This window comes from Rhizopus microsporus (genome assembly GCF_002708625.1).
Source record: "Rhizopus microsporus ATCC 52813 unplaced genomic scaffold scaffold_6, whole genome shotgun sequence".
NCBI lineage: Eukaryota > Fungi > Mucoromycota > Mucoromycetes > Mucorales > Rhizopodaceae > Rhizopus > Rhizopus microsporus.
The window spans coordinates 367,111-394,973 of record NW_019671921.1 but is presented as its reverse complement, the minus strand read 5'-3'; the positions used below and the strand labels follow the sequence as shown (position 1 = coordinate 394,973).

Genomic DNA, 27,863 nt, shown 5'->3' with positions numbered 1-27,863 from the left:
CCTTGATTTTCTCCAATGAGTTGGCTTTTTTAGGGGCTTTCAATTTCAGGTTGTAATTTCTACAAGCGCGGCTTCTTGCTGACTTGTGTCCCTCCTCTTGGCAAGAACTACAGACCACTCTACTTGTAGAGGATGGTGCTTCGGAGGTAGCTGCCTGGCGCCTTCTCTTTACACCCTTTTTTGCTTTTATTGTATCAGAAGTATCTTTTCTCTTAGTACCTTTATGTAAATTAGCTTGTGAGACATTAACAATACATCAAGTATTTCTTTTTACCTGTCCTTCTTGAATTTTGGGCAGGTAAGTCATCTGAATTGTCATTGGATTGTGTATTTTCTATCTTTATGCGTCTTTTTAGAGCAATGAATTTCTCCACTTCTGGGTAAATAGGTATACGAGACATTAAAGATTAGAAAAAGCTGAAAAAAAAGATAAAGAAAATGAGATCAAGACAACATTCTATTGATATTTTTTGTTGTAACTTTGTGATCACTTATAAATAACGAATGAATTATTGTAGGCTATGGTGCGTTCCCTTTAAAACCTGAAGTTCAGTTTTCTTTGTCTCAGTTTTTGTTGAGTTATCTTTCCTTAAATGAAAATATAATATCTTATTTAGAAAATAGTGTAATCTAGAATTACACCTTTTTATTCTCCAACTTGTGTTTAAACGTAATCTCTACTAATGTCTGTACGAACTCTTCAAACACTGGATCTTCAGCTCGAATGGTGTCCAGCACTTTTTCTGGATTAGGTGAACTGTCAATCTTTTTAACGAGTTTTCTAATTTGAGAATATTCAAGAAATTCGTGTACTTTATCAGATCAAACACAAGACTTCGCTCGTCAGGTATGTCAAAAGATGACCGAGTTAGCGATGATTTAGGAAAATTCAGAAGCCAACCTAACTCGGTCATCTTTTGACATACCTGACGAGCGAAGTCTTGTGTTTGATATGAGCGGCCTATGATGAGAAGGTCGCCCAAATAAGTAGTTATTTGAATTCCTTTGCGTCGAGTTCAGAGAAGGGTTAGTTTAAGAACCTTGGTGAATATGAGAGGTGAAAGGCTGAGACCAAAGGGAAGAAACCGATACTGATAAGTTTGTTGGCGCCATTGAAATTGAAGAATATAGCAAAAGGCCGAATCGACTAGAACGTATTGGAAAGCGTCCGTCCTGTAAGTCGATTGACGTCAAAAAGTCGCCTGGTTGAAGAAGGTGAGTAATGGTTTGCATAGTTTCCATTTTGAAGTGCTGTATGGGCAGGAACTGATTCAAGGGGCGGAGGCTGAGTATTGACCGTAGGCCACCATCCTTTTTGGGGATGACAAAAAGGTTTGAAAAGAAGCCGAGCTTTGGATGGTGAGGGGAGACGACCTTGATAGTCTGTTTGTTCAGAAATTTGGAGATTTCCTTGTCGAAGGCCTGCTGCGTAGTACAGTTGGCCGTTGAGCGAGGACGGATGGGGGAGAGACAAAGTGGAGGGGGAGACGTCAGGTAAATGCGGTAACCGTGTCGAAGAAGATTGAGAAGCCATGGATTGATAGTGAAAACAAGTAAAGAATACCAGGAATGAGAAAATAAAGATAGCCTTCCACCAACCAGCTGACCTAAAGTCTTTTCTGTTGGTTCTGGCCTGTCCAAAAAACCGGTTTGGAGTTGTTTGTAATGTGAAAACTACTTTGATTGGAATTCTTAGCTCCATCTGAATAAGAATTATTGAGTGGATTACGATATCCTGAATTGGTTTTGTAGGATTGTTAGTCGCATCATTGACAGGAAGAGAACGGTTGAGTCGGGGCCCATTGTTTCTTCGGTGGCGTTTTGACTGAGTAAGGGTCTGGACTGATTGATGAAGCTTGATATGTTCCAACATATCCTGAGTGCCGGGGAGATACTGATCTTAACTGGATGTAGAAGGAGCATCAATATTGTTGGGTAGGTCTCGAAAAATGTTGTCAGTACGCAGAGTTGTGGTATGAGACACCAAGTCAGAGGGCAGTTCGTGGACTGCGTAGTAAGATTACGCGAACGTTGTCGAAGGGTTTGTTGAACCCAATTCTCATGCAACAGCTGATATGTAAATCAATCCAAAAGGCGAGTGATTCCTGAAAGACGATATTGCAAGTTGGACAATTGTACATCAAACTGACAATGAGGACCACTAAGTGGGATTTTGTTGAGCTTTGGTGGATCATAGTGGTGTACTGTGTTAAAACAATCAAAGAGAAAACGACGACGATCCGTTTCTTCAAGAGGTCGCTTGAAGAAGCCCTCTTCAACATAAGGGAATTCAGACAGCATATCGACGGAAGGAATAAAACCAGCGCCAGGAGCGCGCATAACAACGTTGGGGTCATGGCTGACCAAAGGTGACGTTTGGAGTTGTTGCTCCAAATTAGCAAGACGTTGAATAAGGGCATTAGCCCAAGCTGAAGGTGGATCACCAGGCATAAACGTTATAGCTACGGCGGTGTATAGCCAAGAGCGTAGTAAAAAAAAAAAGTCGAAATAAAAGAAGATATGACTACAACAACAAAGATTGTCAAGCCCGAAGTATAATGGTATATAATGCCCCATATTAGAAGCTGGCTTTATTTCTTTATATTTTTAATGATACGTAAATGATGAATATACATATGAAAATTATGAGGTATTTTTTCTGGTGTATCAAGTCAAACTAATAGCATGGTTTGTTACAACCTCTTTCCACGCAAGAATCATTGGGATTTCTTTGATGAATACTTTTAATTTTCTTGGTGTATTCGGGATCTCCATGGTTGCATCGATTTTTCTGTACATCGTACCACCAAACTCAAGGAGACTTTCAAAGTAGATGTAGTGACCTATTACAAAAAAAAAAAAAGGGAATTTAGTATAAGCTGATTGGAGACATATTACACTGTATTACCAAAACATCTCATGCAAAACATCCGAGTGGTTTTAGTATCCTTCATAACTTTGATCATACTGGTATACATCTTTTCAATATCCTTTGAATTTTTTCGAGATGAGGTTTTGTCATTTATCCCTCCTGAAAATTCGATAAGACCTGGGCTAATCGATTTATTTCCAACCTTGAATAGAATTCCATCAAATTTGCTTCGATCAGTAGAATAAAACTCTCTTTCAAGCCATCCTAGCTCAATCACATCAGTATTGGCAATAAACAATTGGTTTACAAGGTAAATTATCAGATAACTAGCTGTTGTTCTCTCGAGCATAATCTTATTCAAGAGGCTATTGGGAGAGCTCATTAGATCCAAGCTACAGATGCGTGGATTAGCGATATGAAATATAAGCAATCTGACAATTAAAGGCTCCTTTTTGTGCTACTTACAAGTACCTTATCGTTATTTCCATAAAACTAGCATCATCGTGGGCGATGAAATCGAAGTCTTTACGAAATCCAACATGATACAGTGTTTCGCGTAATGCACGTATTAATAAAGGCGCTTTATCGAGGGCATTGCTAAGGTCCCTGGCATAAGCAGACAGTGGAACCGGATCAATATTAGTTGCCTCAATTATTGCGTTAAATTGATCAACTGGAGTCCCTAATTTCAATATATCCAGCGCCGTTGTTGATGACAAATCAATGATTTGTAATCTGCCAACTCTACACGATTTACAATATTAGTTTTGTAAATGAACGAATATGTTAACACCAACAAATACTTGCTCGTCAAATGCGAGATTCGCCGTTTGCCGTAATGCAACCTCAGTCCAATTTTCTTCTTCTGACTCCCTTCCTTTCTCGTTGACTTCTCCAGCCTCTCTTGCTGTCTCATTAGAAATTTCATCCAAGCTGTGAACCTAAGTAGTTTATGAAATCAATGAATTGAGTTGCTATGGATTGACACACATTGATATATGAAAGTAATACGCACCTGTTGAGCCATTCTTACTATTTCATTGTTTGTGATTTGGTTGGGACGTTGTATTGTCTGCTCATTTTGGATCCTTAGAGCTCTTTGCAGATTTGATTCAAATCTTTGTCCCCAATATGTAGCGTATTTCTCTCCAAATTTCGACTTCACATCATTTCGTGTCTAAAAGCTTATTAATATTTGCAGTAAGCATCATACCTAGATAATATATACCAACATCAAATAATGATTTGGCAACAGAGGCGATCCTCGTAAGCTTATTGCTCTGATCTTTTGATAATGTTTGTAATAAATCTGCATAATGGTGATTGGTCACGGATTGACTACTTTTAAAGGCGTCTGCGAATTGAAAATAATCTAGGCTCGGCTTGGGAGTATTCAACACTAAATCTAGCCAGCCTTTATACTTGTAATTTTTATGAAGTCCATAGACTCTCGTTTTTTGGATTTTGTTTGAGGCGGCATGTTGGTTGATGACAAAAAAGCAAAGAATTGTAAAGAGAAACACTACGCACACGCGAAAATACACGCGAAAATACACGCGAAAATACACGCGAAAATACACACGAAAATATACAGGAAAATACTCACACATGAAAATACACGTGAAAATAAAATTAGTTTTTTTTTGGTTGCTTACCTTGTAAATACTCTTTTGTCTTTCTTTCTTCAAAGAAAGAAAAAAAAAAAGAAAGAAAACTGACCATAAAATGCGTTATTCTTATAGATACATCATGCTCAATTCTCATTGACTGTCGTAACTCAAAATCAACAAAGAAGTTCTTAGATTGCAAACACAACTATAAGTTCATTAATTGCTTGACATGTCTAACCCAATTCCAGTTGACTTCAGTCGGACTTCCGATGTGGTATAAGCTCTTCGAGCCACGCTTTTTTATTTGAAAATATATAAAATAAACAAAAAAAGTGTAGACTATCTCTTTTAACCCTTTACAAGCCGCGCATTGTGGACAGTATTATGGAAAGCGAGCACAATGTACAACAAAACCAGAGTCTCTCCCCTGAGTAAATCGAGGAACTGTACCAACAATTTGCCGCTCGATTTCGAATCGAAGAAGAACAGCGAAAACACAATCAACCTACCCTCCCAGAGGCCATTCAGACAGACCTGGAAGTCAAATCATCTCTTCGCTTGCTTAATTCTCATGCGAACATAAGCTCAAATCAACCCATCACAAACGTGGAGTGTTCATAGTGTTCACGTGTATAAGAAAAATGTTATATATACGCCACATTAATTGTAAAAGGACAGTTTCAGTAGTGACGCATCCCATCGAAATACATCATCAAATTTATTATTATAGATTTTTTTCTCATTTTAACATCAATAAGCATTCTTTTATTTTCCATTCTTGATCATTATTATTTTAGTAAGTTTACTGGTAATAGACAGAAAATTAAGCTTTCATACTGACACTTTTCAATAGTCTTGACGTTATTGGGAAGCAATGGTTAACGAAGTTGCTATAAAATTATATACTTTCAACAGAGATAATAGTTTGAAGCAACGGCGTGCCCTCTGCCAAGTCCTCCTTTGTTTATGTGGATTAGATTTCGCACTATCCTTTAACATAAACAAAGGGTGATGTCGTTTTTATCCTCTTTTCAACAATTTGGGTACGAATGCAGAGTATCTTCCATCCCCAATAACTTATTCTTAGCCACCTAATAAAAGATAAGTACCAATTATATGACAATGCTTGTTATTAATTCTGACAATATTTCCTTCAGATTCGAATGAAAATGATCTTTCCTTTAGGCTAGCAAGTCTCAAGGCATTAAGATGATACTCCTTTAGATACAACCGTTCTAGAGTTGCTCGGCTCTACCCTTTTCGTTTCGTGGAAATTCCTTTGGCGTTGCATCATAAACAATAAACCTTGGCTCTCTTCTCCTGCTCATTTCAACATTTATTAAAAATGACGATTTACTTGGGTTCTCTTTCCTCAGCAACTAGGTGCTAAATGGCCTTGCCTCAAAGTGCCTGTACTTGACATTTAACTTAATTGATTTGATCAAATGATTCCACCATTTTGGAATAAAAAGTTTTTTTTTTATACATTTTAAACGTGTTCAGAGGGTTTGATCCTATTGCTTCTCTCCAAGCACACATCCTCGATCGATTTCATACACATTAAAAGGATGTATGTAACAAGTATACTGCGTTATGATACAGATAATTTTAAATTGTAAATCGTGTAGTATGAAAGTGATGTACTCTCTATTTTACAACTTGCAAGCTTATAGTGTCGCTTGTACTTGAATAATCAAATGCCAGCATGTAATTAAGATGAAATTGATGTCTGAGCTTTATATTTAGAGCCATATTAGACCTACCTTTATAATTATTTGACCAGAAGCTGCTCAAGTTATTTGCAAAACAGTGAGCAATTTATTTTCAAAAAGTTAGGTAAACTAGCTTCCTTTTCCTGAGCAATTTAGCCTCACACAAAAGTCCAAAATTATTCAAAAAAGTAGGTGGCGTTTTCAAAAATCTAGCAAAACCGCTGGAAATGATACCGTCCCTGAATTGCCTATTCTACGCTGACGATGTAGTCCTCATCGCCGAACGCTCAAATATGGTTGATCTACTGCAGCAATACGAATATCATAGTATGCAAATGAGATGCAAATGGAGCTCATCCAAACGCGTGATTTTGGACAGTAGCACAGATCCAATTACATATACCCTTTATGATCAGCCATTAAAATGGGCATTTGATCGGCTATTGAATTTGCAGAGTGATGACGTTTCAATACAAACTACGAGAATTACGCGTTGCTTGTTTTCACCAGATCGTCTTTCTTTTTTTTTTTTATTATTTTCTTTTCTCTAATCAAATAAACCAAAATATTCAAGCTATAAACTATGGAGGAGATTGGAATTCAGATTAAACAAGAAGTAACATAATCCTGCATTCATCACAAGACATGTATTGACATCATATAAAAAAATAGGTCAAAGAAACAAGCACGACCATTCTTCCAAAAGGAGAACAACTCGAAGACTTATCGGAGAAAGACTTGTATGTTAAGTTAAAGAAGCTTCAGAGAGATATAGAGTTCATTGAACTCCAAGAAGAATACATCAAAGATGAACAAAAGAATTTGAAGAGGGAACTTGTTCGAGCACAGGAAGAAGTCAAGCGTATCAAGTCAGTTCCCCTCGTCTTGGGTCAATTCTTGGAACCCATTGATCAACATACCGGTATTGTGGGTTCAACAACTGGCTCTAATTATGTTGTTCGCATCCTTAGTACAATTGATCGTGAATTACTAAAACCAAGTTCTTCGGTTGCCTTACACCGTCACTCGAATGCACTTGTTGATGTTTTACCACCAGAAGCTGATAGTAGCATTGCACTTTTAGGAGCTGACGAGAAGCCTGATGTAGCTTATTCAGATGTGGGTGGTTTGGATATTCAGAAGCAAGAAATCAGAGAAGCAGTAGAATTACCCTTGACTCACTTTGATCTCTATCGTCAAATTGGTATTGATCCTCCGAGAGGTGTTCTTTTGTATGGTCCACCAGGTACTGGTAAAACCATGCTTGTTAAAGCAGTCGCACACCACACAACAGCCAGCTTCATTCGTGTGGTTGGATCAGAGTTTGTACAGAAATACCTTGGTGAAGGTCCTCGTATGGTTCGTGATGTATTCAGACTGGCTCGTGAAAATTCTCCTTCAATTGTCTTTATTGACGAAATTGATGCAATTGCTACAAAACGTTTTGATGCTCAAACAGGTGCAGATAGAGAAGTGCAGCGTATCTTATTGGAATTACTCAACCAAATGGACGGTTTTGATCAAACATCAAATGTTAAAGTTATCATGGCCACCAACCGTGCAGACACATTAGATCCCGCTTTATTACGTCCTGGACGTCTTGACAGAAAGATTGAATTTCCTACACCAGATCGTCGTCAAAAGCGTCTTATTTTCCAAACAATTACATCAAAGATGAACTTGTCTGAAGAAGTGGACTTGGAAGACTGTAGGTGGTTTATACAAATATGAAATTATGGAGGCTAATTATGTTTAATAGTTGTTTCACGACCTGATAAACTATCTGGAGCAGAAATTGCAGCCATCTGTCAAGAAGCTGGTATGCATGCAGTCAGAAAGAATCGTTATGTTATTTTGAGTAAAGATTTGGAAAAGGGTTACAAGGCTAATGTAAAGAAGGAAGATTCAAACTTTGAATTCTATAAATAAATGTAATGTTTTATCAGAAACTACTACTACAACTACTATTCTTGCATTTCTTGTATTTACGAATAAAAAGTATTGGATTTATATAGAAACTTGCTGGTTTTTGACTGTAAATTGGCGGTTAGTTTTTAAATAGCCAACACTGTATGCACCAGAACATAAACCAATATTACTGGTGCTTCTTTTATACATGCAGTCAAATAGCCCTCAACGTTGAACAGCCCATCCACTTCAATACAAATGATTCGCGTTTCTTTTAATACAGTTATCCATTATATATATATGCATTACGTTATTACAGCTTATTATGTATATTTATTCATCATGATAATTATTAAATGAGAAACCTTACACACACGCGAAAACACGGTTTTTGCTATTTGCAAAATAAAAAAAAAAAAAAAAAACTAACCGCAAATTTACAGTCAAAAAGCCAATATTATCCAAGCTTGCCTTTTTTTGACATTTCTTTACTTCTTTTTCAAATGTCAGAAATCAAAGCACCCTTTGGAATAGTCGATATGGGCTCAAACGGTATCCGTTTCGGTATCGTGAGCGCCTTGGCACGACACTTGCCTGTAGCATATGAAGAAAGAGCACCTATTGCTCTACTTGATGCTCAAGGCGATGAACGAATCATACCCGAAGATGTCATGGATCAGGTTATTACGAGTTTCAAGCGATTTAAATCACTCTGTCAAGATGCAAATGTCAAACTAGAACAAATTCATGTTATTGCCACAGAAGCTACTCGTGTCGCTGTCAACTCAAAAGAATTCTTAAACAGGATATACGAAACAACTGGCTTGACAGTTTCATTACTGACTAAGCAGCAGGAAGCATTGATCTCAGCCTCGGGCATTGTCGGTAAGTGAAAACAAAGTAATATGCAATCTTGTTTTTTTTTTTTTAATATCACTATAGGATCATTTCACCGTGTCAATGGATTGACGATGGACCTTGGAGGCGGTTCGGTTGAAGTGAGCTATGTGATGACAAATACGATGCCTGATGATGCAACAGATGGAATAGTTAGTGACAACATTTGCGTTTCACAGCATCCTGTCTCACTCCCGTACGGTGCCGCGGCATTGAAGCGACGACTTGCAAAATGTGAGTCAAGCAAGGATGTCAATAGACTGTTCAAGGAGGTTGTTTTAGAGCTAAAAAAAGCACATGATTCATCCAAACTACCAAAATCACTGCTCACAAAGGACGGATATGAAGTATACATGAGCGGTGGTGGCTTTCGAGCTCTTGGTTACCTTTCAATGGCTGTCAAAGCTCAGGATACACTCATGCCGCTTAGAAACACGAACCGTCAACTGATGTATCCTATACCCATCATCAATGGATACTCCATGACAGGTCAAGAACTCAAGCGGTTGGCCAAACACTACAGAAAGAAGAACCCACAAGACTTGATGAAGAGACTTAAAGTATTTCGTATTTCAAAGCGACGAGCTGCCATGATACCTGCCTCCTGTTTCTTGGTGAGTGCTATTCTTGAAGTGTTCAAGATCAAACGAGTCTATTTCAGCGAAGGTGGTGTCCGTCAGGGTTTCTGCTACCAATTGCTTCCTCCAGAAGAGAAACAAAAGGACCCGCTTTTGGAAGGGGTCAAGGCTTATGCAGCCAAATCCGAATTTGCACTTTCTCAAACCGAGTTTGACGCCATTCATGCCATCTTAGTAAGTGCGTTGCCCGAGATCTATCTAGATCCACATCATCCTCTGCAGCTTCATCGATTACTTCCTGCAGCTATCCATTTATCCAATCTTACCTCTCATTATCCCAAAGAAACACGTGCCTTTGTCGCATTCCATATGCCGCTTGCTGGAGGACCGTTGGCCAATGTACCCGGACTGTTGCATCACGAACGAGCTACGTTAGCCATCTTATTAGCTTTCCGCCAAGGTGGGGCAGTACCTGATCCTATCTTTTACGCAATTCAAGCCATGGTTGGTCGTAAGGGTGTCTCTGTGTGTAAATATATTGGGCGATTGATGGAACTGGTTTTTGCCGTCTCGCCACTTAATCCTGGTTTAGGATTAATGAAAAGCGGGCTGTCTTTTACAACAGTGGTTACTGATGATATTGGAAGTGGTAGTGAGAGTGACAGTAGTACGAGTGGTGGCGATAGTAGCGATGATGATGATTATGATGATGAAAGAAGGCTACAGAGCCTTTATCCCTCTATGCAGCTGCAGATCAATTTACCTGATCTTGAATCACCTCTTGTGGATGCGCCAGCAGTGTTGTCTGTGATCGAAAGTATAGACAAAAAAGTAAACAACAAAAAATATGATATGGATGAAGAACGTAGACCATTAAAATGCCCAAGTTTATTCTCTGTTGAGGTCGTAAGGAAATAATTAAATAAACGCATCCATTGTCAATAATCTGCCTTGGGTATGACTAAAGACACGTAAAAGTGTAACAGCTTATTAAGTTTTGGTTTCTGTTATGTCTCTGCTCTGTTTAAGTTTTGAAGCTTTACGTATTCCATCAAGAATGGAAATAAATTAGTTTACGTGTTGTGTTTAAAAAGGAAATCTTCACTTTAAAGATTTCCCGTGTACAAGTTTTTCTGAAAAATGAGCAAAGTCTCTTTCAAAGCTCGTGAATTGTCTGTCAACATTTTTTGGCTCCATTTCAATGTGATACAGGCTTTCCTTGCCGCACTTTATTTTCCTTGATATATACGATTTACAAAGGACAAACTATTGGTATTTATACATTTTTACTATTATATGGATGCAACATATTTATATATACATTAATTGCATTAGAAATTATGAGAAAAAGTAAATATTAGTCTTCGTAACCTTCAATGAATTGGTTTATGTCAGAGACACTGTCTTGGCCAAATATATGGCCCTCATCATCTGACAGAGGATACATGCTAGCATAGGTACTTGTGGGAGAAGGAGGAAGATGAAGTGATACACGACGTTCAGTATGGGAAGGTGGTAGAGTGACGTAGGATCCAGCGACGATGTCTCGTTGCAGATTCCTTAAATTAGGAGTAGACTGAGCCTTGACCTTTTGAAGAGCAGTATAGTCATACAGCGGTTTCTGACCCCAACAGCAATAATAATTAAAGTAGGATTGGTAGTCAATAGATTCGTTCACCACTTTGTCGACTATTCTATTATATTCTTGAGAACTCATCTTGTAATTCGTTTGAAAGAAGTAACGATAGCTATAAAGCCCAGCTCGAAGAGAATTGTTCATGAGCGAACAAACGGGACCTGTTTTTCCACACTGAAGACCTCGTACGACCCTGTGCATGTTTGTCATTTGGCCGATTTGCTGGAGACAGTCGTACATACTTTTAGCCCAATCAATATCAACACCGTGCCTTTCCTTCATAAATGCTGGATATTTCTCAAATAGTTTGTACGTCGTGGGCCCCATATTCTTCAAAATGGGATCAATGTCACGGAGCTCAACGTAGCACCCTGGTTTGAGCACCCGTCTGATCTCTTTGATGACGACCTATTGCATGTGTTATGAGAAACTTTGTGATTTCAGTCTGCCGTTTAAGCTTACCGCCCAGTCTAAATGGGAAAAGCAAGTGTAGACTTGACGCATAAAGACAAAGTCAAAGTAGTCATCTGGAAAAGGTAATCCCTTAGGACTCAGTATGTCGAATTGTGTAAAAAATGCATTGGGAGGTTTGATAGTTGTTGGATAATTGGGTGATATGTCAATGCCATAGAAATGAGCATTTGGATATTCTGTTGCCATTTCAAGTACCCAGGTGCCGTTGCCACATGCCAGGTCCAAGACCCTTGGTGTAGGCGTTTCACTCTTCAATCTACTACGGCTTAATCCCGATGAATTCCGTCTAGTCGAGGGAACTGGGCCCGAGAGTAAGTCGTGAACCGGAGCTGAGAAGTTACCATTAAAGATATATTTGTAAATGAAGTGCTTAAATATAGCAAAATGAATAAGAATAAAAATCATGTTAGAAAATACAGAAAAAGAAAAATGAACTGATCATATTAACTTACAACTTGTACTAGTCGATCTTGTTCTTCATCGTCGTTAGGCAAGACATATTTAGTATTATAGCTTTGATATCTTCTACCATCAACAATAATTGTTTCTGTAGTATACATGTCATTAGATGTGTAGGTTGGAGATGGAGGTAGAGTAGGTGTAGGTTCTTCCAAGTGTGGCTTGTATCTTTTCTTGGAGAATGTACCTGCGATGGTTGTCAAAAGGGGTTCACTAGCAACAGTTCTTGCCCTTTCATGGCCTTGCTCTTCTTTACTTTGATCGTCAGTATCCACATCATGTATCGACAATGCCTTTCTTTTTTTATTTGTTTTCTGACATGTTCTCTTGGAGAATGGACTTTTTAAAATATGTGATGGTTGATTTCCCATGGTTTACATACAAAATAAATAATATATATAAAGTATTGAGTTCACTGTTATTTTCATATAAAAGAAAAGAAGAAAAAGAGAAATAGGTCTTACTGCTTCTTTTTGTTTCTCTTTTCTTGCCATTACGGAATTCTCTTTCCTTTTATGGTCTACGATGCCTTAATTCGAATTATATTTATGCAGCAGTCAAAGGCTGAAATTAAATATCAGCTGTCGTCTTGAATTATATATAAAAGACCCTTTCGATTCGTCCTTTCTTTTTTTACTATTTTTATAATCATTACATCTATCATCAGCTATGCCCCCTAACCCTACCCATGTTCCTACGAGAGCCTCTCTACGTAAATTCTCACTTAATCATGTTCCTCTTCCTGTCTATCTTGGTGTAGACATTGAAGTCCGCGATGGAATGAAGAGTTACTATGCTATCTCGGTTCATGATGGTTTCTATACCACCGACTATTATGAAGGTGAACTCGTTGAACATGATATCGAAAACGATTCTGTTGAAAAAATGGTCAAGGATGCCTTGTCAAAGTTAACCTCGATTGTCGCTCTCTACTCTATGGCTCAAAATTACAAGGTCCAATTGATTGCTTGCTCCTATGATATAGCTAGAGACTACCTTAAACAAAAGTCTCTTATCATAACCGAAGAGATGAGCATGATGAATGAGTTTTGGAAGCAACTTGATGCCATTCCTTTCCGTGTTGATACTCATGGTGAATCATGCGATGAACGTGCAAGCGCTGCTGTCAGAAAGGCAGTGATGTGGTAAGCTTGATGGTTATTGGATAAAAAAAGTAAGGCAAATGACCCTTTCGATAGGTTAAGTCCTATCTATCCAGGCAATCTTCCACGAATCTCGGTTGGGTACCGACATGAAGTAAGTTACCCTCATTCATACAGAAATTCATGTGTTGCTTAAACTCTCTTTTTTATTTTAGGTTGAAGGTAGGCGAACACAAGTGTCACCCTAATCTTCTTTTTATTCTAATCCTTTGTCCCCTTTAGTTGACTTTAATAGTCAAATCAAGATGGTCAACCTGTGGGAGTACAAGGACACTGTCTGTGATGAGACTTGGAGAGTTTTTACAGAAATGGTTAATGAATTCAAGGAAAAGAACTTGCGAGTGTCCTTTTTCAATTCGACCCCTCAAGGTGGCGGAGGTAAGTTTCAAAAACGTCAACATTTTATCATTCAAACTCCATTCTTACCAAAATTGGGGATTTTAGTGGCCCTTATGCGTCATGCCCTAGTCCGCTTCTTGCGCTTGGCAGGTGTTGAAGTTCATTGTAAGAGCATACAACAATAATGTTGTACAAATTAACCTATTTTATATGCAGGGTACGTGGCTCGTCCTAAGCCTGAAGTATTTGATATTACCAAGCGAAAGTTCCATAACGTTCTCCAAGGTGTTGCTCCTCCTGACGTCTACTTGACCGAGGCAGATAAGCAAATCTTTATTGACTGGTCAAATGAAAATGCGAGACGATTCTGGTTGGATGATAAGGGACCTATTAAAAATTCTGACGTGATCGTGATTGACGACCCACAAGGTAAACACTTAATAACAAAAACAAGTTATTAAAACGCATGGCGTAGTCTGTGGTATCATTCCTCATATTCGAGAACATGCTCCCAATACAAAGATTATCTTTAGATCCCACATTGAAATTAGAGCTGACTTGATTAAAGAGTATCCTGAGGGCCCTCAGGCCATCACTTGGAAGTAAGTCTGAATGTGCACTCTGACTTTAACCTTAACTTTCTTTTACATTAGCTTCTTGTGGAACTTTATTCAACATGCCGATGTCTTTGTAGCTCATCCTATTAAAAACTTTGTTCCTGAAGATGTTCCCTCTCGAAATGTTGTACTTTTACCTGCTGCCACAGATCCTCTTGATGGTCTGAACAAACAATTGAATGACTGGTGCAAGACCTATTACCAGTCGGTGTTTAACCGTGTGTGTGTTGACTTGGGTGTGAATGAGGTAGACTGGTACCGACCCTACATTGTACAAGTCGCACGGTTCGATCCTTCCAAAGGAATTCCTGACGTTCTAGAAGCGTACAGATTGCTACGTGCCAAGATGGATGGTAACTTTGAAGACGCTCAAACACCCCAGCTCGTTATCTGTGGTCATGGAAGTATTGATGATCCTGATGGCACAGTCATCTTTGAACAGGTGCAAGAAATTCTTAATTCCGAACCATTCACTGGTATTGCTAGCGATATCATCGCCGTCCGTTTACCTGCTTCTGATCAACTTCTTAACATGATCCTCCGTGGTGCCTACGTTGCCTTACAATTGTCACATCGAGAAGGCTTTGAGGTCAAGGTCACTGAGGCTCTCCACAAGGGTGTTCCCGTCATTGCTTATAGAGCTGGTGGTATTCCTCTTCAGATCAGAGAAGACGAGGACGGTTTCCTTGTTCCTATTGGCCATGTAGAAGAAGTAGCCGATAAACTCTTTGAGTTGTTCAACAACCCAGAACTACGCGATACTATGGGTGAAGCAGCCAAGAAATGTGTGACCGAGGAATACTTTACTGTATGGAACTCTATGTCATGGCTTCACATGTTCCTCGAACTAACTCAGAACCAGTCTGAAGACGAACACAACGGAGGCGGCTTATTAGACATGAACACATTGAACCACACGAACTTGGGTCATCAAAGAAAAGTGTCTGAACTTTGGAGAGAAAAGTACAATTATAGTCCAGAGTAACTTAATAGAATATCTTTTATTATTACTATTTTATGCATCCTGTTGTCTCTTTTTGGCTCCTTCCTTTAATTTTTCAAACCTTTCTCTATACTTTTCCAAATGCGCATCTAGTTTTCGGTTCTGTAACCTCAGATTTCGATTCTTTTCTTCTAATTCTTTTATTCTGGTCACTACAAAGAACATAAGTCAGCTACTTTAATCAGAAACTTCCTTTTTTCCGTTTTTACTAATCTCTGCTGTACTATGGCCTCCTGTTGCTGTCCTTCCTGTAGAAATAGCAGATCGTGTCATGAAAGCATGTTCTTGATTCTGTAGGAGTAATTTGGCTTGTTTATGTACATCATTCTTGAATTGAATAATGCTGCTTTTTAATGCCGTATTGTCCATATTTTTCTATAAAACAAAAGAATGCAATGAGAACCAAGTAACCATGTCTTCCAAATTATACCTTTTCCAATATCCGAATTTGATTTTGTAACTGTCCTAGCTTTTGCTGAAGCTCTTCATACTCTCTTTTAGTATCCTCCAGTTCAAGTCTATGTAAGCGGAGAATTATTTCTATACCACTCTATTACAACACAACATACCGCTCATCGTTCGTTTTTTCATTTGTCCTTGGTAAACAGTCATGCAGAGCTGCAGATAACTCCCTTCGTATTCGAGTCATTTCTTCATCTTCTTGTTCTTCTTCGCTATGATTAAATGTAGATGTTGGATAGGTTACCGAATAAGACAGTCGATCCATCAGAGGCTCAACGGCACTCCATAGTCTATTGAATGGACCTGCAGCCTCTAGTTCCTTTTTGTTATATGGACAGTTAATTTCCCCCATTATTTCTGTTTTCTGCAAGTATGTACATCAATATGCGGTCGTTGTCCAGCGTTTTCCCGTATCTCGTTTATCTCTCTTTCAATCTTTTTTACGTCAATAACCGTACTTTCGTTATTCGTTGTCTAAAGAGATACAGTTTGTAAATGTCTATTTAAGTAGTAATGACTTTTGGTTACTTTGAAATGACTACTCGCATTAGCTGTTGAGCTGTTTCTTGTTGATTCTGGTGCCTTTAAGAAATATTGTTATTTTTCTCCGTTTTCTTTACTTTGTTCTTATATATTATGTACATACAAACGAGTTCATCATGATGTAAATATATAGTGTGCGAGTTATATCAGAAAAAAAAGGTTTTGTGAAGTTTTACATAAAACTTTGTTACGCTGCTGACCTTTAGTGCGCCCACATATTTTCGTCACTCAATAATTTCCTATTCTGGATTAGCCAGTCTGCATAGAGTTTCACTGTTACACGGTTTATGTCTCCTTGAGGGGTGTAAACGTACAGAAGCAATTTTAACGGAAGCAGTTATCAAGATAAACCTAGCTTTTGGATTAGTGTCCATAAAAGTTGGGGAAATGAAAGCTGGCTAGTAGACATACAATATAAAACAGAAGCAAATATGACCATTTGAGTAGAGCACGTATTAAGGATAATCAAAGGATGCGCGCTCCCTCAAGGCCAGCAATTGAAAAAGATATAAGCACCTTTTCGAGGAACAGAGAATCGTACATCAAGCTAAAATGAAGCTATCAGCTACTTTTTTCATCGTTCCCTTCATGGTTTGTGTCATCACTGATGAATCTTATGTGTGAGTGCTTCGTCTTCCAAATTCTAATGCTAATAAAATCTTATGTCATGATACTACTATACAATGCCTGGATGAACCAGCTTATGAAGCTTTTGGAACTTGCTACAAACAAAAAGCATCAAACGGCTGTAAAACTCCTTAAATTACAAGACCATACCTATCTGTAACCATTGCCTTACAAGCTACCTTTTATAATTGAAAGTATTTTTCTGCTATTTATAAATAAAAGCATCATCTTGCTTGTTTGATCTTACTACAATTCCATTTAATTGAATGTAAAGGCACGATAAAAAACTATACAAGTTTCAAATATACCTCAAAGTAAGAGGATAGTAATTATTTCAAGCATGCGTTTTGTTGTGTATCTGAAGATGCATTTGAATACCTGCTGTAAATGTTTGTTTAAAAGTGCTAAGTTACTGAAACGAATGAATTACGTGATCATACATCATGTCTTTTTGCTCAAGACTCTATGTACGGCAGTAAAAGATGAAGGAAGGACGACGATGTAGCTGAAATGAGTAAAAAGAGGGAGCAGCACTAATTAAAAGTAATAATGTTCATGCTGTGTATTTTTTAAACATGATGGGTTTTTATTAATCGTCTTCCAACTCCGAGTCTGTGTCGTTTGATTGGAAGATAGACTTTTTGACTTGAACAACTGGATCTTCTTTTCTCTTAATCACGCCAGCATGCTTTAATTTTAATTCCAAAGCAGCGGTTGTAAAGCTGTCGGTATTTCCAAGATCGTCAAAGCCAACGAGTCTAGTATCAATCATGATGAGTAAAGAAAGTAAAAAAAAAAAAGCTGGCTTTTTGAATTGACTTACTTTGTTTGTGCATAACCTTCTTTCCATGCAATAACACAAGGAAGTATCTTCACTAGTAGCTTTTCTACTAAAAAGGGGGCATTGGATACTTCGATCTTTATAAATCTTGTATCATAGTATTTCTTAGCTAATGCCTATCCCAAGACCGGTTAATTGATTCATGTTAAAAGGACAGAATGCTTCCATACTTCGAGGTGGGTATCCATAATTTTACATCTTCTAAAGTCTTGATGAAAGAAATGACCAACTACATATTTTTCTTTGACAGTAATATCCATAAACTCCTTTTCTTTAAAAATTTCGGTATATACGCCATGCTTATTTTCTTCCAAGGTTTGTCGTCTTGCGAGTCTAATATATGGATTAGAACAATGTCTTCTTTCTGTTCAAAAAGAGAGAATCTACTCTGATTGAATCTCTTTTATACGCTGTTCTCGCATGAAAGCAATCTCTGAGTCCTCTTCTTTTTCAAGTTCTTCAAATAATGCTTCATCATCAGACAGTAATTCTATATCTACAGCACTAATAGCTAATTAGCAACAGAACATACTCTCATCCTTTTGGATTGTACCTTGATGACATCTTTTAAAGAGAGGAAAAAAAAAGTAGAAAAAATAGCGCTCTTTGAAAACAATATTTTTATTGATTTGACATGTCCTTTGGGGTACAAGAAAGTAGAAAAGATAGAAAGAAAGAAGGAATAGATGGTGTTGACCTGAGTAAAGATACCATACCTTTATCTTGAAAGGAGAAGCAATCATATTGATAATGTCACTAGTGCATTTGAGATACAATTAAAAACGCACGCAAAGATGGTTATGGTTTATCTTCAGGTAACCAGCAAATGCAGTGGCTTCTGTCTTGGCATGCATGCGCCATAAGCAACCTACAGTTCTAGATTCATTGATTGTGTTTATAAATAACATTCATTTTTCAAGAAAACAAATTTAATATTGACGCTAACAAAGACAGATACGTATTCACTCCAATAAGTATAGAAAAAGAGACAGAATAAAAAGAAGATGAGGCGTTCAGGCACAAATCAACAAAGATGCATAATAAACTGCTTGCTGTTGATCCAACAAACACATAGACAATTTGCTTTCACCATGACGTAGATGTGGCTGATTACAAAAATAAGCATTTAGTGTGTAACAACCCCAAATGGTATTGCCAAGAGAGAAAAAGAGAAATTACTATTTTTATATCTGTGCATAGCGTCACCGACGTCAATGCAAAAGTATATAAACGGTCCTTTTACTCTTTTTTTTTTTTTTTTTGAAAAATCTTAGTCTCTTTTCTTCTTTTTTTATAATGGCATTCTTTGGTCACTTAGCAACGTTTTTTACTTTTGCAGCACTTGTATTAGAAGTGTTTACCATGATTGGTAATACATACAACCGAGCATTTCTACACTCGTTGTATTTTGCAACATTGAATATCAAAGATCAATTTGTTACGTTTGGTTTATGGTAAAATCAGCTTTAAACAAAAGCATATTTCGGTGTACTCATCTATATTCATATATAGGTCCTATTGTTCTGGCACAGGATCAAATGTCAATTTTTGCTCTCATCCAGTTCCTGCTTTTGATTGGAGTAAGTCGTGATTCAAGAAATACTGATTTGTTTGATTTGTTAACACTTTTATATTAGGTCAGGCAAATGGCGTGCAGAGTGTTATTGGTGATATGCACAACATGGATCGAGTATTCCTTGCCAACTTCATTCTCTATTGGATTGCTTTGGGCTTAACTCTTATTGCGCTCATCGTTACCGTTTTGAGTAGCTTTAGACGAGGTCCTGATTTCTGTGCAGCCATTGCGACCTTTTTTGCATTCGTTGTCATGTTGGCCGTCTTTGTCATCGTTCTCGTAATCTCTATTCGAGGCATCAATATCGCCAAGGGAACCAACTCAGACATCCAGGGTAGTTTAGGACCTGCCACATGGATGACTCTGGGTGCATTTGTGGCTCTATTATTTTCTTCTATTTCCTACTGCTTTGCTTGCATCTTTGGCCCCGGCAGAATTCGCTCTCAGGACAAGGTTTAAGCACTCTTTGCGTACTATATTTATACACCTTCCTACCTATTTGTACTATATCGATTATATTTGCTAATATCACTATTATTATAATTATTCCCTTAATAAATTCCTATTTACTTAATAGTCTATAAACAAAACATGAGGCACATGATGACACCACTGCATTATGCACACTGATAAAAAAAAAGTGATAAAGTCAGACAACAAAATGAGACAGTAAATAGTAATAATAAAAGAGAGTCCATCAGGAGCAAAAGAATGAATAAAGAAATGATTAGTAAATCAGTTATTTACATTGGTATTAAATACTTACATTATAAAGAGAGTTTATAAGAGAAAAAAGAGAAGCAGAAAAGTGAATAAAATTATAAAGAGATTATTAGTATCTTACCCGAAGTGCATTAAAAAGGGCTGGCGATAACCAGCCCAGAGAAAGAAGAGAAAGAGCGGATGGGACCAAGGTTTGATAAGAACCAAACTACCTCCAGTTAACACCGGTACTGTTTTCGATTTTATAATCTATAATACTACGCGTCATTTTTTTGCAAGAGTAAAGGGTATAACATACCTTAGGGTTAACTGGGAAATAGCTTGTCTTACCTTTTGGTCCAAAGAAGAAGAAGAAAAGAAAAAGAAGTCAAGGTCAGACTATTTATATGAAGTCTCTAACAATTTTTTCAGTTATGTGTTATTCATAAGTTTTGACCACATTTATTTTATGTATTGCTTTTTCAATAATAAAGAAGACATAGAAAATCAACTAAATTGTATGCGAATAATCTATGAAATTGATGTATGTAATCCTAATTCTCTTGTCTGCAATTGATGGCTCTAAATTCTATTTTATATGCTTGCAAGTATTCGATTTGACTAGATCAATCTATCACTTTCTTTTGTTTTCATGTTGTCGGATGCATATAATAACAGAGATACAGCTCCCTTGTGAGACGGTAAATTCAAGATGTACCTGTGTTTGATGATTTTTACTATTCTTATTTGCCTTTGCTGACATTTACACATTCCTAATCAAGTATATACTTTTTTTTACATTGTTCAATTGTTTATTATAAAGAGAAGGGGGAGTGAGCGATGTGTGTAAATAGTAAAAGGAGATGATTAGTATTAAGTAGTAGTAGTAATAATGATGGTAGTAGTAATATTGGTGGTAGCATTAAACGGTGTAGTGATAATTTCAATTAGTATTTTAATTCAGTGCCAAAGATGTAATCCCAAATCTTGGAAGTAATACCGTAGCCACCTTCATAGTTCTTGTAGTGATGTGCCATGTGGTACTTTTTCATTTCTTTAAAGTGGTATTTGAATACTTTGGCATGATGAAGATAATAGTGAGTACAGTCATACAGGATGTAACCAAAAAAGCCACCGGCTACTACACCGTGCGCCATCATTGGAGGGAATAAGAAATGTCCTAAGCGAACAAGAGGATAAGCGAGAATGACAGCCAAAGCAGGGGGCATAACAAGTCTTAATCTACATAGATAGGTTAATTTATACAGCCAAAATACTCGTCGTAATGCGTTTACCTATCCATTGGTAAATAATGATGAAAGCCGTGAGTAGCAAAATGGATCACAAAGGCCATTTGATGATCTGGAAGCAGTTCATCCAAATGGAACAAGAATCTATGCAACAGATATTCCAACAGTGTCCATATACCAATGCCCAAGCCAAATGACATATAAGTGCCAGTTGAGTTACCATATTTAAATGACAAAGAGAGCTGATAGGCTACATAGGGCAACCAAATAATAGGTATCATATACCATGCAGTCTTTGTCAATGGCTCCAATAATGGATGACCAAAAAAGATGGCTGGCTGAGACAAGTAACGTGGTTTGTGCACTTGTTCCAAATAGAATTCCTTGGTAAATCTTGCTCTAATCAATTGTGGGATAAGTGCCTTTCTCAAGTCCAAGAATTGATTCGTTTTAACATCCGACGCTACATCTGTTTCCTTTGGCTTAAAATCTTCCTTGTCAAATGTCTTGGATTCTTCTTCAACCTCCAATAGTTTCATACGCTTTTCATGAATGGATTCTTCTAATTGACCAATACAGTATTCCTCGAGTATTTCATAAGCTGCATCCGAGTGATCATGTTCAAGTACGTCCTTCATGACATCTGTAACATCTTTGCCTGCATAGTCCAAGATCAGGTCATCTCCCCCGGGATGATCTTGAATGAATTCTGTAACGTCGTAAACCTTGTTCTTATAAATAACCCAACATGACTTGCTTGTTGTATGATTGGAGATTTCCTTTAAGCTGTATTCTTTCATGTTTTAAAAAAGAGAAAAAAAAAAAAAAAAAAAGAAAAAAAAAAAAAAAAAAAGAGACAGACAAGACTGGCTTGTCTTTAATCTATAAATTTATAGTGATACATCCAATCATAAATCACTTCTCACCGGAACCTAATTGGTTCCGATCAAGACTAAATTATCACTAGGCTCAGTCATAAAGCTTTGACATTAGTTGAAGTACTGCTTTAAATTAGAGACAAGAGTAAGACTTCATGTCAATGTTGTGTAAAGCTCATGTTTAGTGATGCGAGGCTGGTCACTAAATATGCTTTTAGGGTCTTGGACTCTTTCACTGTTAACATCAGCCATTGAAACTTTCATCTTTTATGATTTAATTTATTTGCCCTGATCAAATCTACTCGGTGTAACAGTCAAAGCAAGCTTATTTCAATAGGTGTTTTTTATATCCTCGACTCGAGTATAGGCATATTTCAACAACAGAAGCTGAATGGATTATGCGCAACTTTTTACTTATGAGGTAATCTTAGTAAAGCACATATTCTATTTTGCATTCCCTCAATGTGTATCAGATAAGAGTAGCTTTTAGGATATAAGCATAAATAAATTTTGTGTCGGCATTAGGTCGTAGGAACAGCATTCAAACTGACGTGTCTCTATGACTCCGTGACATTGTTGTATCTGTTACCAAAATATCACTATATAATTTATCTTTTACTTGCTGATTAAAATCAATGCAAATGTTCTATACCCTTTCATGTACCAACATGTCAATACTATTAATAATATTCTTTATCACAATTAGAAAGGAGCTCTGATTTATAGATATTACAGTCATATACAATATACATGTATACAATCATTTTTTTATAGAATTATTATGGTATACAAATATGAATGCATAAGAGGCATTCTCTCCTTTAGTATTATTCTACATTGATCTCCTACTCTCTGCTGTAGGTGCCAATTTAGAAGCTGGTGGTGCTGGTTTTTTAGATAAAGAAGTCTGCTGTGGTTGCTGTACTCCTACAACACCGCCGCCCATTGATACACTTTGAGTAGCATGACTTGTTGTCTTGCGTCGCATAATATTGGAAAATGAACTATTGCTAGGTTTTTTCTTTTTGGACACCATCGCCGGACTAGCATCCTTATTAGGATTCTGTTCTCGTAGCCTTTGCGCATGCCCCACAATACAACTGATCAAGTCATTATATGTCTCTGCATCCATCAACAATTGTTCCTTTTGATCTAATAGGTGCTCAAGATATTCAGCTGCCTGTTTTTGAAGTCGAGTTAACTCTGCTACCATGGCATTTAGCTTCACATCAGGAAATACGCGAATGGTTTCTAAAGACAATTCAATGCTTGTTCTTCTAATTCATAAATCACGACTTACCTTCCGTGAGTTCACAGTATGCTCTTGCTATATCTATATCTAATTCTAAGTCTAAATCTTGATCCATCTCTTTCTTGGTTTCTTTTTCACTTTCTTCTATTTTAGTCGTTATAATAGATAAACCAGCTGTTGCTGATGATGATTTTGGATGAGTTTGTGGAGTATTTGATGAGGTAGAAGGAGAGGTTGTACTATCAGATGAAGTGATCTCTGTTGATTTTCCATTGATGTAATTAAATTGCTGCTTTTTCGCAAGATGTGGTGATATGGTACGCACTGCCGGTGATGACTTCTATATATCACCACATGATCAGTATATACATACTTGTGCAAAAAATATATATTCAGTTATTTACCTCATTCGTGCTAAACGTGACACCTAGTGCATTCAGGTAAGCCTTGTTCGTCTCTGACCTTGTCCATTGAAACTGCCCAACAGCACCTGTTACGGAATTATGAAAGATTGTATCTTGAGAGAGTTTATCCCACAATTCACGACTAAACCACTGCAACTTAGTCATCTATCTTTTTTTTTTTCTTTTACAAAAAAAGAAATACCTGCACGTCGTATTTAATATACTCTTGTCATCTATTGTTTCTTCCTCTTGTACAGGCGAAGAGACAATGTCTTGACAGTAAGTTGGATTTATCCATAAACGTTTCAAGTAATCTTCTATAAATGTTTCGATCTTTTCAGGGCTATTTTCCAGGACTTCCGTCTAGACACAAGCTGTTAGAAGCTAAAGGACTATTTCTTTTAAAAAATCGTACATAGATAGTGGCTTCAGTAGGTGTTGTCGGTTGATTATCATCTATTTCCTCAGCTTGTTGTGCACTATTTTCACCTTGTGGTTCTTGAGAAAGGTCTGTTGCTGGTTCAAAGTCGTCGAAATCACCAAATTCATCGTCATTGTCATCAGCATTCACAAAGTCATTGTCAAACTCATTATCGTCATCAAAGTCATTAAAGTCATCTTGTTCTTCTTGATCAACAGTCGTATCTTCATATACTGGATCTGAACTAACAAATTCTTCTTCGCTTTTTTCTATATGAACATCATTTGTTGATGCAGTATCCATATTTTGTTTGTAAAGAAACAAAAAAAATCGGAGCTACAATGCGAGGGTTGACAAGCATTAAAATTTTATGTTGCATTGGATATTTACACTTTATTCGCACACTGATAAAAAAAAATGATAATGTCAGACAACAAAATGAGACAATAAATAATAATAATAAAAGAGAGCCCATCAGGAGCAAAAGAATGAATAAAGGAATGATTAGTAAATCGGTCATTTACATTGATATTAAATACGTACATTATAAAGAAGATGACTTATAAAAGAAAAAGAGAAGTCAAGATCAGACTATTTATATGAAGTCTCTAACAACTTTTTCAGTTACGTGTTATTTTGAAGGAGAGTTTCTTCTCTTCTCTCAAAAAGACAGAATTTATCGCCTTTTTAATAATAAAGAAGATATAGAAAATCAGCTAAAGCGTAAGTATTATTGACCTTGTAATGTGTACATAATTTATGAAAATGATGTATTTTAGATTTTACATGTAACATAAAGATACAAATTTACTAGTTAAATTTGATGGGGCAAAGGCGTGCATTGCTGTATTTGCCATGAATGAACGAATCTAAAGCACTGTAGTTTACCGCTTGTACCATCTTGCTTTTCAAATTCGGACATTGCTCTTGTGTGTAGCAATGACTCCAAAAACACTGACTAACCTGCAAAAATTGACTAATTGTTTTCATATTTATGAATTTAGGCAAATCCTCAACAAAACGAGGAAATTTCATTATCACCAATAGGGAAAACGTATAAATGCTTTCATTGCTAAGGATTGCTACGTAGAACATGATATCAAAGCCAAGTAAATAAAACTTAGTATCTATCAAAAGAATATTCCGTGATTATAGTGTACGTACCATGTATCTGGAAACATAACACAGACTTAATGTCGTTGACATTTATGCTTCGCTGAAAAAGCTGTGCAAGCTTTATTATGTCCTTACACAATGCAGCATTAGTATAACCATTCGAAGCTGCATTCTCCAAAACCAAAGGAGATACCAAAATCGCTACCGATTGCTTGCAAAATAACGGCGTCTGGTCTACTCTGACTTTTTTAGACAAGATCCTTGACAACAAAGGGTGGAAGTAAGAACTCCAAAGTTCTGTTTCGCCTATCCGGTTATTCTTCACAACTTTTTTTTGGTAACTCTTCGATCCTAAAGTGAAACTTATGAACAGGGGACCTGAAAAAAAAAGAAATACTTACAATCGGGCTAAACTCATTAGTAGCCTCTACTCATAATATGAAGCTGTATCTTCCATTTGAGTAAGCATCAGAACTCCTTCCATGGCACTAACATTTTCTCCCTCTATATTATAAACGGTATGTGACAGTTTTACATATACGTCGTCAGTTGGTTTCAAGGTCTTCACCATCATAGAAGATTGTATTACATTATGTAGTTCCTTTTAAAGGGCTTCTGAGAATACGCTTTTCTGTATGTCACTAAAGTTTCCAGGAGCCAAGAATAATATATGGAAATGGCCAATTATTTCAATAATCTTACTTTCCAAGAAAAACCACTCTTGCTGTTATTGATGATGTCTATGATGTGATTTCTATACTTGAAAAAAGATCAGTCACGTCTTTGCCTTTAAAAGTCATCGTCCCTACTACTAAAAATCACAGCTGACTTCCTTGCTCAAAGTATCTGTGATTTTACTCTCAACGCCTGTAAGTGTTTCCGCGTCGGTTGAAGAACGACTTGATATTTTATCTCTTCAAAACGAAATCATTTCTTCCGACTTCTTCCAATCTTTCAAACCATTAATAAGCCTTGTTTTATTAGAACTGTCGATTCATTTATCAATTATTGGTTTGTATCTTCCTGTTGCAGGACCTTTTTCAGTATGATGAAAGAAAAGAAGAAAAACTTTTTGGCGTTGTGATACTATCGATAAATAGTTGTTTTACCTACAAAACATAAGAATACGACAAGATGGAACAAGTCCTTTTATGAAAAGGGAAAAGAAAGAGATTCATGGCAAAAGGGGGAAATTAATCTTTATATGCAAGAATAAATGTTGTCAACCAATTGCATATTAGATATGATGCATCATCATATACTACAGACTGTAGATGCCATGAATCAGCGTTGTGGGCTTAGTAATAATATCTTGGCTTGTATTCGAAATATATTGTTTATTGGCGACAAACGTAATCTTCTTCTATATAAACGTAGAAATACGACAGTCGTGAGTATATCAAAGTTGCTTATGCGTCATTACTGAATTTTGCAAATTTTCTATTGAAAAGGCGATTATTAAAAGCGAATATAGAACGGAAGTGCAATTTAGTTTAGAAATCAAAAGTCAAAAGAAAGAAATAAAGTATATATCCATAATAGAATTCATTCTATGTTGGTTTATAGCAATAAATAAGGAACTCGCTTATTTTAACTGCACGGGCTCCTCAAGGTTACTCAAGGTTTAGGTACTGGCGTTTTTGCATTGCATTTGTTTTGTTTGTAATTACACCATTGCCCTAGTGAAGGAGAAGACGAGGTGGCTATCCGTCACACGACGATGAATTGGCTTAACGTTTCTGACCTAGAAATAAGCATAAAAAATGGGAGATACGCGCTCAAAGATTTAAAGAAACAATACTTCAAAAAAATTTATATCATCTGAAAATAGCACGTGGCGTGAAAGAGCCTTTACCGCCTCATTGAAACCTGGAACGGAGGCAACAATGATTGGAACAAGTATGTCTTCCAATTGAAGTTAAACTTACTTAGGTAAATGTCCTTAAGGGCGTATAAGTTTCTTACTTGTACTTTTTGGCCCACATTGTTGAGCATTCTTCAGACAAGAGATCCAGCGAGCCCAATCCTGCTTGTATTCAGCCAATTTCCGAAACTGTTGGCATTCTTTCTCGCTTTTTGGAAAGAGCAAACATCCTTTTTGTCATGCAAAATTTTCAAAAAGCGATGCTAACTTAATTTAAGGAGCGATTGCAGTTGACATGACGTTTGAATCATATAGTGATCATGATTAATATTAAAGTCTTCTTTTTTCTTTTTAATTATTACTGTTATTTTGGACATTATATCAAAAGGAATATGACAAACGATACACCCTTATTCAAATATCATCATAGAAAATCATTAGAAAGCGTATGTATCTCAAGATACCTTCATAACACCTTTTTCTAAACGAAAATACTATCAGAGTGATGTAAAGTACCTAAGTCACCTGTCAACCGTGCCTTCATCTCCAGTATGGGCAGAGGAAGGTTCAACAGACAGATTACCATCTATCCCGCTTGAGGCTGCAGTAAATGATACACCACCCGAGTTTAAGGCGGCAGTAAGAGGTATTTTTCAAAA

At 36.9% G+C, this 27,863-nt stretch overlaps 11 protein-coding genes across 11 annotated transcripts; 4 read left to right on the top strand and 7 right to left on the bottom strand.

Moving 5' to 3' along the window:
- Positions 1-2,467: 2,467 nt before the first annotated feature.
- On the bottom strand, positions 2,468-3,899 carry RHIMIDRAFT_312695 (uncharacterized protein; the record flags this gene model as incomplete). Its single annotated transcript, XM_023614824.1, has 5 exons — positions 2,468-2,843; positions 2,969-3,264; positions 3,338-3,616; positions 3,676-3,805; positions 3,863-3,899. 5 exons carry the CDS (start codon positions 3,897-3,899, stop codon positions 2,668-2,670), a joined length of 918 nt encoding a protein of 305 aa, XP_023467197.1. The 3' UTR covers positions 2,468-2,667.
- A 2,809-nt stretch (positions 3,900-6,708) lies between these two features.
- Positions 6,709-8,370, top strand: RHIMIDRAFT_291208 (26S proteasome subunit P45). The gene is made up of 3 exons (XM_023613793.1): positions 6,709-6,810; positions 6,867-7,902; positions 7,954-8,370. The coding sequence occupies exons 1-3, from the start codon at positions 6,778-6,780 to the stop codon at positions 8,121-8,123; spliced, it is 1,239 nt and encodes a 412-aa protein (XP_023467196.1). The 5' UTR covers positions 6,709-6,777; the 3' UTR covers positions 8,124-8,370.
- A 235-nt stretch (positions 8,371-8,605) lies between these two features.
- RHIMIDRAFT_201025 (actin-like ATPase domain-containing protein) lies at positions 8,606-10,495 on the top strand (the record flags this gene model as incomplete). The annotated part of the gene is made up of 2 exons (XM_023606501.1): positions 8,606-8,987; positions 9,045-10,495. The coding sequence occupies 2 exons, from the start codon at positions 8,606-8,608 to the stop codon at positions 10,493-10,495; spliced, it is 1,833 nt and encodes a 610-aa protein (XP_023467195.1).
- A 439-nt stretch (positions 10,496-10,934) lies between these two features.
- Positions 10,935-12,517, bottom strand: RHIMIDRAFT_250672 (S-adenosyl-L-methionine-dependent methyltransferase; the record flags this gene model as incomplete). The annotated part of the gene is made up of 3 exons (XM_023610745.1): positions 10,935-11,621; positions 11,676-12,056; positions 12,140-12,517. The coding sequence occupies 3 exons, from the start codon at positions 12,515-12,517 to the stop codon at positions 10,935-10,937; spliced, it is 1,446 nt and encodes a 481-aa protein (XP_023467194.1).
- Positions 12,518-13,184: 667 nt separating this feature from the next.
- On the top strand, positions 13,185-15,250 carry RHIMIDRAFT_201305 (UDP-Glycosyltransferase/glycogen phosphorylase; the record flags this gene model as incomplete). Its single annotated transcript, XM_023606525.1, has 7 exons — positions 13,185-13,291; positions 13,352-13,407; positions 13,532-13,687; positions 13,754-13,813; positions 13,865-14,077; positions 14,124-14,250; positions 14,302-15,250. The coding sequence occupies 7 exons, from the start codon at positions 13,185-13,187 to the stop codon at positions 15,248-15,250; spliced, it is 1,668 nt and encodes a 555-aa protein (XP_023467193.1).
- Positions 15,251-15,280: 30 nt separating this feature from the next.
- RHIMIDRAFT_236544 (uncharacterized protein) lies at positions 15,281-16,391 on the bottom strand (the record flags this gene model as incomplete). Its single annotated transcript, XM_023608575.1, has 7 exons — positions 15,281-15,420; positions 15,478-15,643; positions 15,699-15,786; positions 15,838-16,049; positions 16,109-16,204; positions 16,259-16,312; positions 16,377-16,391. 7 exons carry the CDS (start codon positions 16,389-16,391, stop codon positions 15,281-15,283), a joined length of 771 nt encoding a protein of 256 aa, XP_023467192.1.
- Positions 16,392-17,278: 887 nt separating this feature from the next.
- On the bottom strand, positions 17,279-18,406 carry RHIMIDRAFT_279487 (thioredoxin-like protein). Its single transcript, XM_023612848.1, has 5 exons — positions 18,295-18,406; positions 18,129-18,245; positions 17,912-18,074; positions 17,724-17,857; positions 17,279-17,658 (listed from the first exon to the last, which is right to left on the bottom strand). The coding sequence occupies exons 1-5, from the start codon at positions 18,303-18,305 to the stop codon at positions 17,490-17,492; spliced, it is 594 nt and encodes a 197-aa protein (XP_023467191.1). The 5' UTR covers positions 18,306-18,406; the 3' UTR covers positions 17,279-17,489.
- A 580-nt stretch (positions 18,407-18,986) lies between these two features.
- On the top strand, positions 18,987-20,198 carry RHIMIDRAFT_279485 (uncharacterized protein). The gene is made up of 4 exons (XM_023612847.1): positions 18,987-19,195; positions 19,254-19,321; positions 19,379-19,929; positions 20,162-20,198. The coding sequence occupies exons 1-3, from the start codon at positions 19,038-19,040 to the stop codon at positions 19,774-19,776; spliced, it is 624 nt and encodes a 207-aa protein (XP_023467190.1). The 5' UTR covers positions 18,987-19,037; the 3' UTR covers positions 19,777-19,929; positions 20,162-20,198.
- Positions 20,199-20,601: 403 nt separating this feature from the next.
- Positions 20,602-22,081, bottom strand: RHIMIDRAFT_279482 (Inositolphosphorylceramide-B hydroxylase). The gene is made up of 2 exons (XM_023612846.1): positions 21,315-22,081; positions 20,602-21,261 (listed from the first exon to the last, which is right to left on the bottom strand). The coding sequence occupies exons 1-2, from the start codon at positions 22,067-22,069 to the stop codon at positions 20,967-20,969; spliced, it is 1,050 nt and encodes a 349-aa protein (XP_023467189.1). The 5' UTR covers positions 22,070-22,081; the 3' UTR covers positions 20,602-20,966.
- Positions 22,082-22,860: 779 nt separating this feature from the next.
- On the bottom strand, positions 22,861-23,457 carry RHIMIDRAFT_120664 (uncharacterized protein). Its single transcript, XM_023605401.1, has one exon. The coding sequence runs from the start codon at positions 23,358-23,360 to the stop codon at positions 22,980-22,982; it is 381 nt and encodes a 126-aa protein (XP_023467188.1). The 5' UTR covers positions 23,361-23,457; the 3' UTR covers positions 22,861-22,979.
- Positions 23,458-24,962: 1,505 nt separating this feature from the next.
- On the bottom strand, positions 24,963-25,418 carry RHIMIDRAFT_120637 (uncharacterized protein). Its single transcript, XM_023605400.1, has one exon. It carries the CDS (start codon positions 25,317-25,319, stop codon positions 25,035-25,037), a length of 285 nt encoding a protein of 94 aa, XP_023467187.1. The 5' UTR covers positions 25,320-25,418; the 3' UTR covers positions 24,963-25,034.
- Between the last annotated feature and the right edge of the window lie 2,445 nt (positions 25,419-27,863).

Coding starts and splice junctions, on each gene's coding strand:
- RHIMIDRAFT_120637 (XM_023605400.1), bottom strand. CDS start 25,319: ATGTTCTACGTAGCAATCCTTAGCAATGAAAGCATTTATACGTTTTCC.
- RHIMIDRAFT_279482 (XM_023612846.1), bottom strand. CDS start 22,069: ATGAAAGAATACAGCTTAAAGGAAATCTCCAATCATACAACAAGCAAG. Junction 21,262..21,314: donor CATTATTTACCAATGGATAG/GTAAACGCATTA, acceptor CTATCTATGTAG/ATTAAGACTTGTTATGCCCC.
- RHIMIDRAFT_279485 (XM_023612847.1), top strand. CDS start 19,038: ATGGCATTCTTTGGTCACTTAGCAACGTTTTTTACTTTTGCAGCACTT. Junction 19,196..19,253: donor TTTGTTACGTTTGGTTTATG/GTAAAATCAGCT, acceptor ATTCATATATAG/GTCCTATTGTTCTGGCACAG. Junction 19,322..19,378: donor AGTTCCTGCTTTTGATTGGA/GTAAGTCGTGAT, acceptor CTTTTATATTAG/GTCAGGCAAATGGCGTGCAG.
- RHIMIDRAFT_279487 (XM_023612848.1), bottom strand. Junction 18,075..18,128: donor ATAAAAGAGATTCAATCAGA/GTAGATTCTCTC, acceptor TCCATATATTAG/ACTCGCAAGACGACAAACCT. Junction 17,858..17,911: donor TTATGGATACCCACCTCGAA/GTATGGAAGCAT, acceptor GTCTTGGGATAG/GCATTAGCTAAGAAATACTA.
- RHIMIDRAFT_291208 (XM_023613793.1), top strand. CDS start 6,778: ATGGAGGAGATTGGAATTCAGATTAAACAAGAA. Junction 6,811..6,866: donor GAATTCAGATTAAACAAGAA/GTAACATAATCC, acceptor ATAAAAAAATAG/GTCAAAGAAACAAGCACGAC. Junction 7,903..7,953: donor AGAAGTGGACTTGGAAGACT/GTAGGTGGTTTA, acceptor TATGTTTAATAG/TTGTTTCACGACCTGATAAA.
- RHIMIDRAFT_120664 (XM_023605401.1), bottom strand. CDS start 23,360: ATGGTAGCAGAGTTAACTCGACTTCAAAAACAGGCAGCTGAATATCTT.